Source organism: Taudactylus pleione, unplaced genomic scaffold (assembly GCF_031769625.1).
Source record: "Taudactylus pleione unplaced genomic scaffold, aTauple2 ptg000520l, whole genome shotgun sequence".
Classification (NCBI taxonomy): Eukaryota; Metazoa; Chordata; class Amphibia; order Anura; family Myobatrachidae; genus Taudactylus; species Taudactylus pleione.
The window spans coordinates 1,222,783-1,238,860 of record NW_028284922.1 but is presented as its reverse complement, the minus strand read 5'-3'; the positions used below and the strand labels follow the sequence as shown (position 1 = coordinate 1,238,860).

At 45.1% G+C, this 16,078-nt stretch overlaps 1 protein-coding gene across 2 annotated transcripts in view; it reads right to left on the bottom strand.

Annotated features, from left to right (window-relative positions):
- The window catches only part of LGI2 (leucine rich repeat LGI family member 2), a 121,376-nt gene that overhangs the window by 57,567 nt on the left and 47,731 nt on the right, over window positions 1–16,078 (bottom strand). Inside the window, exon 3 of one of the 2 annotated variants that reach the window (XM_088450593.1) lies at window positions 8,000–8,071. The exons of the other annotated variant lie outside the window; for it this stretch is intronic. Within the exon in view, the coding sequence (XP_088306719.1) occupies window positions 8,000–8,071 (72 nt within the window). The remainder of the gene's footprint in view (window positions 1–7,999; window positions 8,072–16,078) is intronic. 2 annotated transcript variants of the gene reach the window in all.

Below are 16,078 nucleotides of genomic sequence, written 5' to 3'. Positions count from 1 at the left end.
CCTTGGCCGGCGCCCCTGGTGAGTGCCATCCTGGCCAATGGGTAGATACACCCCTGACTGGATGGGCAATTTAAATGCCCGGCCAGTTCTGATGTCAGCGCAGACACAGAGCCGGAATGATTGTTAAGTGTGTAACAGGCCAGGTGTGTACCCAGCTTAAAGCTACCAACAACACCACTTTGAAACATGCAAGTGGTAGTAGTAATAGAGAGCTGCACTGGACTATTGATCTTAATGAGGCATTACATTGATTAGGCTCCAGTTATTAAATGCCAAGCAATGATCTGCAATATACTCCTTCCCAGGTATATGCCTGCTAGATGTTGGCCAACTGCCAGTGCTTAACTATCTTTCCACTCCTAATGCTAAATACTCCTTGGGCCATGGTGACTGTATACTATATGCTGCTCAGTGAATCAGTTTTCATCTGTTCTGCTCCAACATTTTTGTCTGGCTGTCCCTGTTATCCTACTATAAACAGTCGCCCCATTACTCTCTCTTCACCTGCTCACAAGCGGCTTTTATCGAGGGCTGGACATTTCAACCACTAGAATGTTCAGGTAGTCCAATTAGAATCGAAGTAAATGCGTAACAAAGGAGCAATATTAATGCAGTATGGCGTAGATCAGAGGTTCCCAAACATGGTCGAAGGCACCCTAACAGCCCAGGTTTTAAGGATATCCATGCTTGACCACAGGTGACTTAACTAGTACTTCTGTCAATTTCATTTAACCACCTGTGCTCAAACATGAATATCTCTAAAACCTGAACTGTTGGGGTGTCTTGAGGACCGCATTGGTAATCTTTGGTGTAGGCTAAGCTTAACAACCCTCTTCACCCTCTTCACTCATTCTCCCCAATACACAGTCTCCCTCTTCACACACTCTCCAAAATACACAGCCCACTTTTGACTAACTGTCCCCAATACACAGCCCCCTTCTTACTCCCCTCAATATACAGCCCCATCTTCATATAGTCCCATAGTGCCACCTTCACTCACTCTTCCTAATATAAAACATCCCCTTTACTCCTCCTAATACACAGCCCCCCCTCTTCAATCATTCTCCCCAGTATACAGCCACCCTATTCACTCACTCTCCCCAATACCCAGCTCCCCACTCCAGTCACACTCTTTGCTTATTCTCCCCATCTCACTTCACTCACTAAACTGGTGTTTAAAAGTGTAAATAAAGGGATAATTAAAAAATATAACAACCAGGCTTGGGGTCCCCCCTTCCCAAATGCATAACCAGCCACAGACCTCTGAGCCCGCTCTGGTACTGGAAAATTGGGGGGAAAACCGGCATGAAGTCTCCCGTATTTACCAGTAACCAGCAGCGGGCCACCTGGGGGGGCTTATACTACAGCAGGGAGACACAAAGCGTGGGGCCCCCTGTCATAATGTACAACCAGCCCCAAACTGGTCAGCCCAGGGTTGGAAATCCTTAGTATATATATATATGTAAGTCCAGATCACCGGAACTCACGGGTTCCACAATGTCCTGGGCCGGGTGCCCTCCACAGTCAGTCACTGCCAAACAGGACGGACTGAACATAATCTCCACAAGGCGGCACTCCGTGTAAAAAAACGACCAAATGTGACAAGATGCTGTCTGCAACGTTTCAGCGCCTTTTATTAGCGCTTTTTTCAAGCATAAAATACACATATTTTATGCTTGAAAAAAGCGCTAATAAAAGCAGCTGAAACGTTGCGGACAGCATCTTGTCACATTTGGTCGTTTTTTTACACGGAGTGCCGCCTTGTGGAGATTATATATATATATATATATATATATATATATGGAATCGGTATGTATTACTGCCGGACAGATGAAATCCCGACGCCGGAAGACCGGCAAATGAAGATCCCGACTAAGGTAAGTAGTACCCTAACCCTCCCTTAGGGGTGCCTAACCCTAACCTCCCCCCTAGTGCCTAAGCCTAACCTCCCCCCTAGTGGCTAACCCTAACCTCCCCCCCGTGGTGCCTAAACCTAACCCCCCCTCCCCGCATCCTATACCTAACCCTCCCTGGGGGGGTGCCTAACCCTAACCTCCCCCCCCGTGGTGCCTAAACCTAACCCCTGCTCCCCGCACCCTATACCTAACCCTCCCCGGGGGGGGTGCCTAACCCTAACCTCCCCCCCGTGGTGCCTAAAACTAACCCCCCCCTCCCGGCACCCTATACCTAACCCTCCCCGGGGGGGGGGTGCCTAACCCTAACCTCCCCCTGGTGGTGCCAGACCCTAACCCCCCCTTCCCTTAGCCTAACCCTAACCCTACTGGGGGGGTGCGTACCCCTTAGTCCCCACGGGAGTTCCTAAACCTAAACCCCCCCCCCGCAGCTATGAGCTCCCGACATCCGGCTTATCAATGTTCGGTATGCCAGGTGTTGGGATTTCAGCGTGGGGCTAATGATAGGTGTCGGTCATTGATCCTCTGCCGGGCTTTCACTGTCGGGAAGCCGGCGGTCAGCATTTCGACCGTCGGCTTCCTGACTACATATACATATATATATATATATATATATATATATATTAGGGGTGAGCGGGTTCGGATTTCTGAAACCCGAACCCCCCCTGAGCCCCCCCCTGAGGCCAATCCGAGTCAGGCTCGACTTTTCCCGCCTGACTCGGATCTGAATTCGAGGCAAAACGTCATCATCCCGCCTTCTGGGTCTCGCGGGTTTTGGATTCTATATAAGGTACCCGCGTCGGCGCCATTTTCTCACTCGGCTGTGGACAGTGAAGAGGGAGGGTGGGAGTTAGGGCTGGCTGGGCTGTGTAGTGTAGTGCAGTGTAGTGTTGTGCTGTGCTGTGCTGCTGTTGTCCATAGGGGCTGTGTCCACTCCTCCAAAGTCCATAGGGGCTGGCTGTGTTGTGCAGTCAGTTGTCCATAGGGGCTGTGTCCACTCCAAAGTCCTGTGCAGTGTCCCAGTCCTAAAGGGGTGCTGTAGTGTTGTCCAGGGGGTGCTCTGTCCATCAGGGGTGCTCCCCCCAAGTCCAAAAAAAATATATATTTTTTCTGTGTTTGTGAATTGTGTGCGCAGTAGCCGTAAGTAAAGGGCCGGCTGGCTCGTCCGTTAAAGGGTGCTGTAACCCCCAAAGTGCACTCCAAATAATATATATTTTTTCTGTGTTTGTGAATTGTGTGCGCAGTAGCCGCACGTGCATCAACAAAGTAGCGCCAAGCGTGCGCCTGTGTCATAAGTGAAGGGCCGGCTGGCTTGACCGTTAAAGGGTGCTGTAATCCCCAAAGTGCACTCCAAACAAAATAAAAAATTATTTTTTGTGTTTGTGAATTGTGTGCGCAGTAGCCGCACGTGCATCAACAAAGTAGCGCCAAGCGTGCGTCTGTCTGTCATAAGTAAAGGGCCGGCTGGCTCGTCTCTTAAAGGGTGGTGTAACCCGCAAAGTGCACTCCACAAAAAATAAACAATTCTTTTTTTTCTGTGTTTGTGTGCGAAATATATGCGCAGTAGCTGCACGTGCATCAACAAGCGTGCGCCTGTGTCATAAGTCAAGGGCCGGTTTGGACATCTGGTCCAGACTGAAGGATGTGCCAACAATTTCTGATATGTCTACTGTCACTGCATATGATACTGTCACCACTGACAGAACGGTGGAGGAATTATTTTCTGTGTTTGTGAATTGTGTGCACTGTGGCTGCACATGCATCAACAAAGGAGCAGCGCCAAGCGTGCTCCTGTGTCATAAGTAAAGGGCCGGCTGGCTTGTCCGTTAAAGGGTGCTGTAACCCCCAAAGTGCACTCCAAAAAAAAAAAAAAATTCTTATTTTTTTTCTGTCTTTGTGAATTGTGTGGGCTGTAGCCACACCTGCATCCTCAAAGCAGCAACGACAAACGTGCATCTGTCTGTTAAAGGGTGGTGTAACCCTCAAAGTGCGCTCCACAAAAAATGTAAAATTCTTTTTTTCTGTCTTTGTGAATTGTGAGCGCTGTAGCCGCACCTGCATCCTCAAAGCAGCAGCGACAAGCGTGCGCCTGTCTGTTAAAGGGTGGTGTAACCCCCAAAGTGCGCTCCAACCAAAATAAAATAATCTTTTTTTCTGTGTTTGTGTGTGAAATATATGCGCAGTAGCCGCACCTGCATCCTCAAAGCAGCAGCGACAAGCGTGCGTCTGTCTGTTAAAGGGAGGATGTAACCCTCAAAGTGCCCTTCACAAAAAATAAAAAATTCTTTTTTTTTTTTTCTGTCTTTGTGAATTGTGTGGGCTGTAGCCGCACCTGCATCCTCAAAGCAGCAGCGACACGCGTGCATCTGTCTGTTAAAGGATTACATCAGTGACAGCATCCAAGTAGGCATGTCAGACAGTCCGTACCTGTACTGGCAGGAAAAAGAGGCAATTTGGAAGCCCCTGTACAAACTGGCTCTATTTTACCTGAGTTGCCCCCCCTCCAGTGTGTACTCCGAAAGAGTGTTTAGTGCAGCCGGGAACCTTGTCAGCGAAAGGCGTAGGAGGTTGCTTCCACAAAATGTGGAGAAGATGATGTTCATAAAAATGAATTATCAACTCTTCCAGGGAGACCAGCCTCCATAACATACAGAGGGACCTGTGGTGGTGGATTCCAGCGGGGACGAATTAATACTCTGTGAGGATGAGGATGTACACAACACTGAAGAGGGTGAGGAATCGATGGATGAGGAGGATGAGGACGACATCTTGCCTCCGTAGAGCCAGTTTGTGCAGGGACACATTAATTGCCAGCTTGTTTTGTGGGGGCCCAAACGAACCAATCATTTCAGCCACAGTCGTGTGGCAGACCCTGGCGCTGAAATGATTGGTTTGTTAAAGTGTGCATGTCCTGTTTATACAACATAAGGGTGGGTGGGAGGGCCCAAGGACAATTCCATCTTGCACCTCTTTTTTTTCTTTGCATTGTGTACTGTTTGGGGCCTAGTTTTTCAAACTGCCATCCTGTCTGCCACTGCAGTGCCACTCCTAGATGGGCCACGTGTTTGTGCCGCCCACTTGTGTTGCTTAGCATAGTCATCCAGCTACCTCGGTGCAACCTTTTGGACATAAAAACACTATTGTGAGGTGTGAGGTGTTCAGAATAGACTGGAAATGAGTGGAAATTAAGGTTATTGAGGTTAATAATAGCATAGGAGCAGAAAAACCAACACATTCTGTGATTTTAGCTGTTTTTATGCTTTTTCAAAAAATACAGGTCCAAAATACAAAACCCAGAACCCACAACACGGAAGGGTGGTTTTGGCAAAACCAATCCAGATCCAAAACACGAAGAAAGATCCAGATCCAAAACCAAAACACGAAAAGTGACCGGTGCACACCCCTAATATATATATATATATATGTATATATATATATATACAGACATACATATAAAAGAGCCAATAACCTGGCACTCCTGAATCTGGATAATTTACACCGATGCCTTATGGAAAAAAAATTGATATACAGCTTCGAATAAACAAACGGCGGCACTCAGTGATTTTCAAATATTACATTATATTGGGCAGGATGTACTATAGGAAAAATGCTGTAAAAACTCAGTTTTTGGGGTTTTTTTGTACCGCATTTCCATATGTACTAAGCCCCGGCCAACCTATTATCGGTGTGGAGGGTAACTCCAGAAAAACCTGCCGTTACCCTATAGAAGCCTATGGGCTTCTTACCGCATCGCTCACCTGACGCTTCGCTGTCGCCCAGCAATTGTTACCACTCACCTAACTCTCCATGATCGCCTGCCGTGCTCCTCCGCCTCCAAGCCCTGGGAACTTCCTGCTGGTGACCTGTGCAGGAAGTTCTGGGCTCCTCCTCCTCCCTGCACCCAGAAGAAGATTAGGAGGAGGAGGAGCCCGGGACCTTCAGCACAGGTAACCAGCAGGCAATTCCTGAGGCTCGGAGGGGGCGGGGTCCCACGGAGACCCCCTCACCCGGCAAAGGGCAGCTCTTACCGCAAGAGCTGTCCTTTGCGATACTAATCGCAAATGTTAGTACATATGCGATTAGTAAGGTTGCGGTGACTGGCGGAATGGTCACAGCTACCTTAGTCCATCCCACCCATTGTATGTATTGAATCATGTCATATTGGAGCTGACATTTCGGGGCTCACATGCCCCTTTGTCAAGATGTTTTTCAACTTTTAACTTACATTTGTATTATGAAGTGAGATTAGAGAAAAATTTATCTTATTGTACATGTGACTATTTCATGATAGCAACATAGCTGCAAGCAAATAAACAGAAATAAATTAGTATGTTACATTTTCTAAACTACACATTATTCCCGAATATTGCTTACTCTGGTATCTGCTCTTCCACCCACAAGTGCAATAGCATATACTAATGAGTCCGTCCATCTTTGCCCTGGGAATCGGAGACCTGTCCTCACTGCTGCTGAAGCAGGCTTTCTTCATACAGGAAGAGTGCTGTCTATTAACAACATGCTGCTGACAAATGCAGACATGTGGGGGCCCGTTAGCGAGATCAATGTTTAATTTATGGAGCTCCATCTAAAGCTGAATATTCAGTTTTGTTGGAAATATCCTTTCAATACAACCATGATAAAGAGCCTGGAGCGTATCATGCACTCTAAATGATAATAAATACATTCTACCATCTAAGAGGTGCATTGTTATTAAAAATAATTACCGTACAGGGTTGCACTCGGCAACAGGTTATTAATTCAGCCCTTCGGTGAGGTCCTCTGGGACTCCAGTCAGCTGGTCTCCGGGCACCTGCACTGGTGAGCAGCTCTATGCTGTAAACTGAGATGCCGGCATAGAGCAACCAACAGAGGTTACAGTGCAGGAGCCCGGAGACCAGCTGACCGGAGCCACAGAAGACCTCACCGGAGCACCGATCACTGGTTCCTGGATGTGGGTAAGTGTTGTTTTTTTGCTTTAACTATTCATATTTTTTAAGTTTTCAGCTTGTGGTCTATTTAGACACACAAAGCTGATCACAGGGATTGGCTCCCGGCTCTGCCCTGCCTGTTAGAGCAGAGCAGGAGTTGGGGAAACGGGGAAAAGCCTGCATAACGCCATCTTAAGATGACATTATGATCACAGGGCTTTCCCTGGTATTTTTTTGGCAATTCATTCTTAGTAAATCTGAACAGATCACATTTCCCATTACAAATATGGGAAATACAATTTGCTTACTAAAAATAAGAAAATTGAAAAGCTTGGAGTAGGGTCTTTTTTTTTTTTTTTTTACTAAAACTGCTCCAAAAGCCCTTTAATACATTTCAATGAAACTAAAATAATATGAAACGGGTGTGGAAAACATACTTTTTAAAAAAAAATTAGTAAAAAAATGATAAATAGCACTGTTAATACTTTAATTTCCATCGTACATAGCTAGAACAGTGCCAATTGGTTTGTACTATATGGGGCTGATGGAAAGCAAGTCATTTTGCGGACAGAATTTATCAGTTTTAAAACTGTGCATGCTTCATAGGGGCGTATACATATAGGGGCTATTGTGAGCAGTATACATCTCAGATGCATCTCAACTTGCGGCTGAATTGTCATAGGTGGCCGATAATGGGGTGATCGCACATAGGCTAAGTTTAGTTAGGGCATGTACTGTAGGTGGTATTGCAAACTATATGAGTTGTATGTACACAGAGGTCCATCTGATTTCCAATAGATCTCTTGCACCAGGAGCGGGGCTTGTGCAAGTGCGCTGATAATAACAAAGACGTTTTAACCAAGACTATGTATAAGGGCAATGTGGCCCCAAAGATTCGTACAACTCATCATACGGGTGAATATCCACATTTAGTCCAGCGCATCAATGCAAATTAAATTGTGGCCCACTTGTGTTCAACTTTGAATTAGTCCCAAAGCCTCCTAATTTCTCAAACCCCAAATTTGCAAGTAGGCAAATAAAAAACACATGCAAGTAGCCATTTTGCTTGTTCATACAGTAGCGCAGGCCAAAGAATGAAGGAAACCAGTTAAGGAATAAAAATTAAATACAGCATATGACATTAAGTGGAGCACTTACAGGTATTCAAGGTGAAAGAGACCAGCAAAGGCATCGTCTCGAATGACAGTAAATGAGTTAGAATTCAGCAAGCTGAAAATGAAGACAGCAGTATTAGAAGTCAACCAGAGGCTCAGAATTAGTCAAGCTGAATTTATTGACTGCTTTAGCAAGGCATTGAGACGTGCAATGTGCTGCCTATTGCTGCTGAGTCAACTTGCAGAGCCTTCAATATGACACACAGCATTAAAGCTTTCAGGAGGCTGATTAGCGGAAAACAAGGTACAGTACAGCAGCTTCATATCTAGGTAGAAGAGTACACGCTACATTTTAAATACAGTTTTTAAGTAAACCAGATTTATCAAATAGGAAAATGTACAAAATGTATTGCTAAATATATGTACTGCGCACATCTCTAGTAATTAGCATAGCTGAAGTGTTTGTCTGCTACGTGTCCCTTTCCCTCTATAAATTTCAATAGAGTTCCATAAAGAACACTCAGAAATGCTTATGGACATTTTTTCCTTCAGGATACAGCAGGTAAGGGGATGAAAAACAGGGACTGCCTGGTTTTAGTGTTCATGGATGTGATAAATACAAACAAGTGTAAAAAGGTCTTATTTTCCCCTGAGCCCTATCTTTGCCTGGTCCACCTGAATACTTTCCTTATGCCCCTTTCAGAATTAAGATCCGGGCAATTGCTGGGCCTATCAACCCAACAAATTCCCGGGGCTCAGCCCGAACCATGGTAAAGAGCAGGGTCGCGAACCCAGGACAATTACATTCACACACAGAAAAAACTTGGCTCAAGGCACATTAATGTGCAAAAACCAGAGTTTTTGCTCTTTGTGTGAAAGGGGTATTAATCATTCCTTCGCGAGCGGGTCTGAATCAGGCCCTAAATTTAATTTCTTTCCCAATTCATCATTTTGGACATGGATCCTCCGACCAGCGCATCCACAGAAGTGGTTGAGCAAAAAATAGTGACGCCATCTTCCAAAGCTACTTGTAAGAAGCGGAAGGCGGCCTTCATGACTCCCACTTCTGGACTGTCTAGAAGTGATCAATTTTTACAACATGCAGAGGAGGTTCTTCAGAAGCCATCGGACGCAAACTCTGTTTTTGGTATGTACTTCGCCAACGAAATGCACACCATGCCGCCAAACCAGGTCGTGCATTTCAAGCGGTTAGTAAATAACTCTATGGTACTAGCTCTTCAAGAACAATGAAATAAAGATAGTAAAGTTGGGTTATATCCTAGGACGCAGCCCACCCCATCGGCCTCAGTCAATTTCCCTGTCCCATATCACCAACTGGCGTATCTCCCAATGCCAATTCCTCCTCCGTCACATCCCCACACCTATCATGCGTCGCGTAGCCCCACGCCGCCACCTCCCTTTTCCCAGCACCTCCAAGAGTGGTGTGCACGCAGCATGGTGATGAAGATTTTTTAAATTTGTGATTTTTTTTTACTCGTTTTGCTAAGTGTTGTAAAATTTGGTCACTTTTTCTTTGGCTTTTGTTCCACGATGACCAAGAGTTTGGTCAAAGTGCCATGACAATGGCTGATGAACTATATATTTATATAGTTCTTATATATATAGATATATTTATATTTCTTGTGCTCTTATCATGAATCCAGTTCTAAAAATGTTGGATCTTTGTCTTTACCTGGGTTTTGTTGGCATCACTAATTTGGCCTCTACTGTACATGACCAATTGTTTAAGTGCCTGATTCTTTGCATTTCTTAGAGTAGTCCTTGCTCTAGAGGCTCTCATTGGTCTGGTATAAGATGATGAATCCTGTCCAGAAAAGTTTGTAAAATAACTTAATATTTTTATCAAAGTTTCAATGATAATGTGTTGCGTCATTATTTGCATTATAATACCAATTTAGAATGGTGCATTGACTGTTGAGATAAGGGGGGAATGGGGGGGGGGTGGTTATGGGTAAGATATACACAGTTTGTAAAGAAAATATTATTGTCCACATATAAAGTCACTGAGGCTGATTAGCGGCCGGTTTGAAAACTTACACCAGATGCACAAACAATGAGTTTACCCACAAGAAAAGGTAAGCAGCCTGATCCTAGCCCTCTCTATCCCTTACCCTGAACCTCCTTATCGGTGTCAAACACTCACCCTCCTTTGCGTGTGCCAAACCTTTATCGTTCCCAGTGGGCACCTAAAGCTAAACCCCATCTGTGCAGAAGGTAACATTGTGGTATTTGGGCTTACGTTACGGATTCCGGGGTTTAGGATGCCGACGCCGGTTTCCTGATCTCCTATGTAATATCTGTGTTGGCATTTTGAAGAACTCAAACATTATTATATTGACATTCAGAAACATTTAAATTTATTGACTTTATTTATGTTTATAAACGTTATTTTCAAAATGTAAATAATATTCATAAAAAACTTGAAACACAAAATAATTTATGAAGCAAGTGTTTTTATTCATATTACAAGGTGCAGAGTTAGCAAAAGACATTAGCTAATGCAGTCTTCCTGCGAAGACACCGCCCCTTCTGCATTAAAGTAGGCCGGGTAGTCCTCCCTGACCTGTTTTGCTCGGATTGAGGCTGTCATGGGAAACCGTGTTCTCGACACAGATGTCCACATCTCACTTTCGTCTATGCCATCAGTAGGATCTGCTAGGGATGTAGATAGTGGCCGTAGGTGAGTGGATTTCCGCCGAAGCAAATTATGGAGGGCACAGCAGGCCAAAACCACCCACTCAATTTTGTCAACATGTACATTAATTGGTGTATTGAAAATACAAAACCCACTACTCATGATGCCAAAGGCATTCTCCTCAGTGCGCCTTGCCCTTGATAGACTAATAATTGAAAATCCACTTTTCTTTCGTCAAACCCCTTTGAGCATAGGGCTTCATTAAATGTTCATGCAAAGCAAATGCCTCATCTGCTACAAATACAAAACTGAGATTATTTTTACATTTGGAGGCAGGAGGTAAATGTAGGCTATTGGACATAATCCTCTCATAAAATACCGTGTCCTTGAAGGACCCACCATCTGATGCCCAGCCAATTTTCCCCACATCAACATAAATAAACTCATTGTTCACAATAACAATGGCCATCAAAACTATACTAAAAAACCTTTATAGTTAAAATACATAGAACCAGTGTTGCAGGTGCTGTTATGCGGACATGTTTCCCAACTATTGCCCGACCACAATTTGGGACATTCCACCTTGACTCAAAGTCCTGTGCAATTAATTGCCAATCCTCAATTGTCAAAGGAAACTAGAATTAAAAACATAAATGTAAAAAATAAAATACAGTTTTAAAAACATATCTGTCCAACATCATATAGCATAAGAAAAGTAAAAAAAGCGAATAACACTTGGGGGGCATACAGTGGAGTCCAGCAGCATATACCATAAGGGCAGTAGGCAAATTACACATGGGGGGCAGACAGTGGAGTCCAACAGCATTTAGCATAAGGCCAGTAAGCGAATAACACTTGGGGGGAATGCAGTGGAGTCCAGCAGTATATACCATAAGGCCAGTAAGCGAATAACCTGGGGGGCATACAGTGGAGTCCAACTGCATTACATGATAAAGCTTGAAGCAAGTAGTCCAGCTACACAGTATTTGAAAATAAAGACCTCTCTGGAGAGTGAACTTCAACCTGTGCTGGTGGAACATGTTGAAATTGTTCATCATATTTTCAAGGCTCAAAAAGCGGGAGCACAAGAAAGTCCAAGAGAACTACGCCGTAAGGAAGTGCCAGACAGCCATCAAAGCCGTGAGATAAATTCTGTGGATCAATGGAGTAAATACTCAAGTATCTTATGTGGACTTGGGAGTCTGGAATCTGAGTGTGGCAGTGCCAGTACATGGTCGGTTGACATAAAGCCAAGGTCCAGAAGTTGTGATGATGATGATGACTCTCCGGATACTGTTAGCTCCTCTTCTTTCAAGGGGACATCAGGAAGTATGCCAGTAGCCAAAACAGGGCTTTAAGGCTGAAGGTTAAAGATGTGACAAGTAGAAGTTGTCCAAAAGTTGTGCCTTTAATAGGTTTAAGTGGCAAAAGTAAAGAGGAAGTGTGTCGCTTTGGAAAAAGTTACTTCAAGTTCTCAATGCCTGTTGCGGTACCCAAGGGTGAGCCTCAAGTACTGCATAAAGAAAGCAAGTACCACCATTGGTACCATAAAGTGAGGAAAAAAGTAAGGAGAAAAATTATCTCCGGAACTTGGAGGATGTGGCCTCCAGAAATTAACAGAGTCTGGATGATCTTGGATCTGGTGGATGGTTCTGAGAATAATGAAGAGGGACTTCACAATGTGAATGCCTCGTCCCATGTAGCTGAACCCAGGGGTTTCAAATTCAAGCTGGGGAGGGGGATATGTGGCAGTATCACCAGAGATGGTGCTGGTGAGCAGCAGATTCTGTGTGTGGCAGGAGAGAGTACACACAGAGTACAAAAGCATTGTGGGAAGATGTGTAATGGCTGCCATAGGACCAGAGCCCAGGTGAGGCTGCTGGTGGACACAGTCAGACAGTCCAGGTGGGGCTGCAGTGTGAGAGAAGCAGACCAGGTGGTCAGGATCATACCTGCAAGGATCAGGGAGATCCCTATACCTCTGACACTGTCCTTGTGAGAGGTGGCAGCCAGCAAGCTAAGAAAGCTATACCAGGCCAGGAGGCCAGAGTCTAGTCCTGCATGTGGCAGGAAGGACCACCAATCTCACAGATTAGCTGCTTCTATAGAGAGGGCTAGGTTGTTTATGATTTCTATTTCTGTTTACTGGTTTTCACTGACCGTAATCTACCGAGCTAATTACCCCACAACATCACAATATATATATATATGTGTGCACTATGTAAAATATGAATGTACTATACTATAACAGCAAATGTGTGTGAGTGTGTGTGTGTATATATATATATTATATATGAGCGGGTTCGGTTCTACTCGGTTCCGTTCGGATTTAAAAACCGAATCTTATTGGCTATCAGCTGTCATGGGTTTTGGATAGCCAAGAAGATTCGGTTTTTAAAACCGAACGGAACCGAGTAGAACCGAACCCGCTCACCCCTATATATATATATATATAAAAATATATATATATATATACACACACACAGTGTGGAGGGGTTGACGTCTGGCTGTGTGTGAGGCACAGTAGGAGTCACCAAAGGGAGGAGTTGGGACCAAAAAGGGGTGGTGCCAGGATAGAAGAGAGGAGGAGTCAGGGTTATTATCATTAAACCGCCCCCGCCTTAATGAAAAGTCTAGGTCCACCACTGGTCCAGCATGAGCGACCACTTCTTAGCTTCACAGGCCTCTCCCTGGGGCAGATGTATGAATCTCTGGAAAGTGATAAAATGCAGAGTGATAAACGAACAGCCACTCAGCTCCTAACTGTCATATTACAGACTGTGTTTGAAAAATTACAGCTGGGAGCAGATTGGTTGGTCATTTATCACTCTCCACTCTATCGCTTCCCAGAGCTTCATACATATGCCCTCTGTTAAAAGCACAACTCCAGCATATGCTGTTAGCACACGATAGTGAAAGGGATCCATAACGAGAGAAAATAGGCACAGTTTGTTTAAAGGCAAGCCAAAAACAAACCAGAGCAAATTAGCAATGCAACAGCGTTCAGCAGGTATAAACCAAACTAGCCACAGAGCATGCAAAGACTTAAAATGGCCGCCACCTATTTATCCCCTCGTGAAAGCCCCGCCCACCCCTCTAGAAACTTCAGGCCAGTGTACAGTACACCCCTCCAAGAAAAACCAGCCCAGTATTTGAATTCACCGCCTATTTGAAAATCGTTGAGGATGAGCGATATATCATTTATCGTTCATCGTTTGTGAAATTGTTTAGTGTGTACGCCCGATATCGTTCGTCCAGGACACCGGGATTGTTCAAGGGAAATCGTTCAGCGATATCGCTCATGGAGCATATCGTCTAGTGTGTATGCGGCTTTAGAGACATCTCAGCAGACATTTCATACTTAGGTGAAGATGCCTTGGAGAGAGATAAAGTGGACAGAGAAAAAGTACCAACCAATAAGCTTATAGTTGCCATTTTACAGGCTGTGTTTGAAATATGACAGTTAGGAGCTGACTGGTTGGTTCTGTGTCTCTCTCCACTTGCCCGATCCTGGTACGCTCAAGACCCTCCTGATATACGTAAGTGGCGGGCACTGGTCAATGATACAGGCCCTTCCTAAATTTAAATTGCCCATTTTACCTTCATCCGCAAGTTGTTTATGTGCTGCATCTGTGATTTTGGGCTCAGCTTTTTACTGATATCCCTTTGACCGTATTATTTGTTACTTAATGATGTGCTTTTTGTGTTTTTTGTAATTTTATCTGTATTTTCTTTCTGTTAAGTTTATAACATGTAGAAAATTTTAAATGAAAACTACATGATTAAAAAAACTTAACAAGTTAAAAATACATCCCTGCTGCGATTGGGATGAAACCAATGCGAGATGGTCCAGTTGGAACCTGGCCAGGTTTTAGGGGGTTCAGTGTCTACAGGGAGGGGAGCCTGTTTTGAGCCTTCCACTGGATTTATTTGAATTAAACTTCACAGAGGGGTGGCAATTGGTCTGGAATGCCTAATTGAGTGGCTGGGCTTCTGGTCGGATCTCACGGCGGAGTGTGCTGGGCAGTACTTTAGCCCATGGAGACTGTTCTGGGCCTTCCAATGGACGTATTTGGACGACATCAAATAATAAAACTTAATAACTTGAAGATTTAAACCTGTGTAAGCTAGTATCTTATATATAAAATTAATTGGCCTGTTTGTTTGTCTGTCCGGTTATGCATTTGGACACCCCTGCACCAATTTGTATGAAACCAATGTGAGTTGGTCCAGTTTGATCCTGGCCAGGTTTTAGGGGGGTTAGGGTCCCGGCCAGACTTCCCGTTGGTGTCCACTGGTCAGAACTTTGACCTGAGGAGCCTGTTTTGGGCCTTCCACTGGATACATTTGTATGAAAACTTCATAGAGTGGTAACCTTGGATGCCGTAAGACATAGTAGGGGGTTGAGGTCCCGGTCAGACCTCGCATTGGTTACACTGGGCAGAACTTTGACCAGAGGAGCCTGTTCTGTGCCTTTCAATGGATGGATTTGTATGAAAACTTCACAGAGGGGTGGCAATTGGTCTGGGATGCCTAACATAATAACTTGAAGATTTAAACCCAGGCATCGCCGGGTACTTCAGCTATAATATACAGTATATAAAATAAGGTCTCTGGGTTAGATGTCTGCTTGTTCATTCAGACTAATCTCTTGAATCACTGGACAGATTTTGATGGGGTTTACACTATTCTATGCAGCATTGGTTGAGGAAGGTTTAGGTGTATGAACCATTCATCTGTGACAAAAGGGAGCTGAGCAGTGACGATATTAGTATAGCAGTCTCAGAAAAAAAATATTGCACCAAGCTGCTGTATAGGAGCTGGCCAAGGTGCTGAAACATCAAGAGACAGTGAGAGCCAATCTGAGATAGCAATGAGCCCTGGACCTGATTCAGACCCGCTCGCGAGCGCTGAGCGCTTGCAAGCGGGTCGATGTTGCCCAAGTGTGCATGTGCACGATGGAGGCGGCGTCATCGTGCGCATGAGCGAGACCCGAATAACGATGGCCAAGCCGTCGTTATGGGTCTCGCTCCAAAGGGGGCATGCTGTCGATGGTGATTGACAACACACCCCCTTTGGTGGGTGTGCCGGGGGCGTGGTTGCCCAGACGGAGGCGTTCCCATGGGAACGCCTACCGTCTGGGGCCAGCCCCACTGACATCACTAGTGAGAGCCAAAAGCACTCCAGGGCTTGCAGCAACGAGACCCTACCGCAGGGTCTCGTCGCAAGCCCAATGGTCGCGATGGTCTTGACCATCACGACCATCATTTTGGCTGCTCGTTATAGCTGTGGGTGGTCACCCACAGCTATGCGAGCGGCCAGGAGGCCGCTCCAAAAAGGAGGAGGAACGGCCCTGATTCAGAGTGAGCGCTCTGTCAGAGCGTCCGGCTCTGAATCAGGGCCCCTGTTGCTTAGCAGCAGTGTAGAAGGAAGGGAGTCAGGATCTGAACAAGGTCACGTCTACAA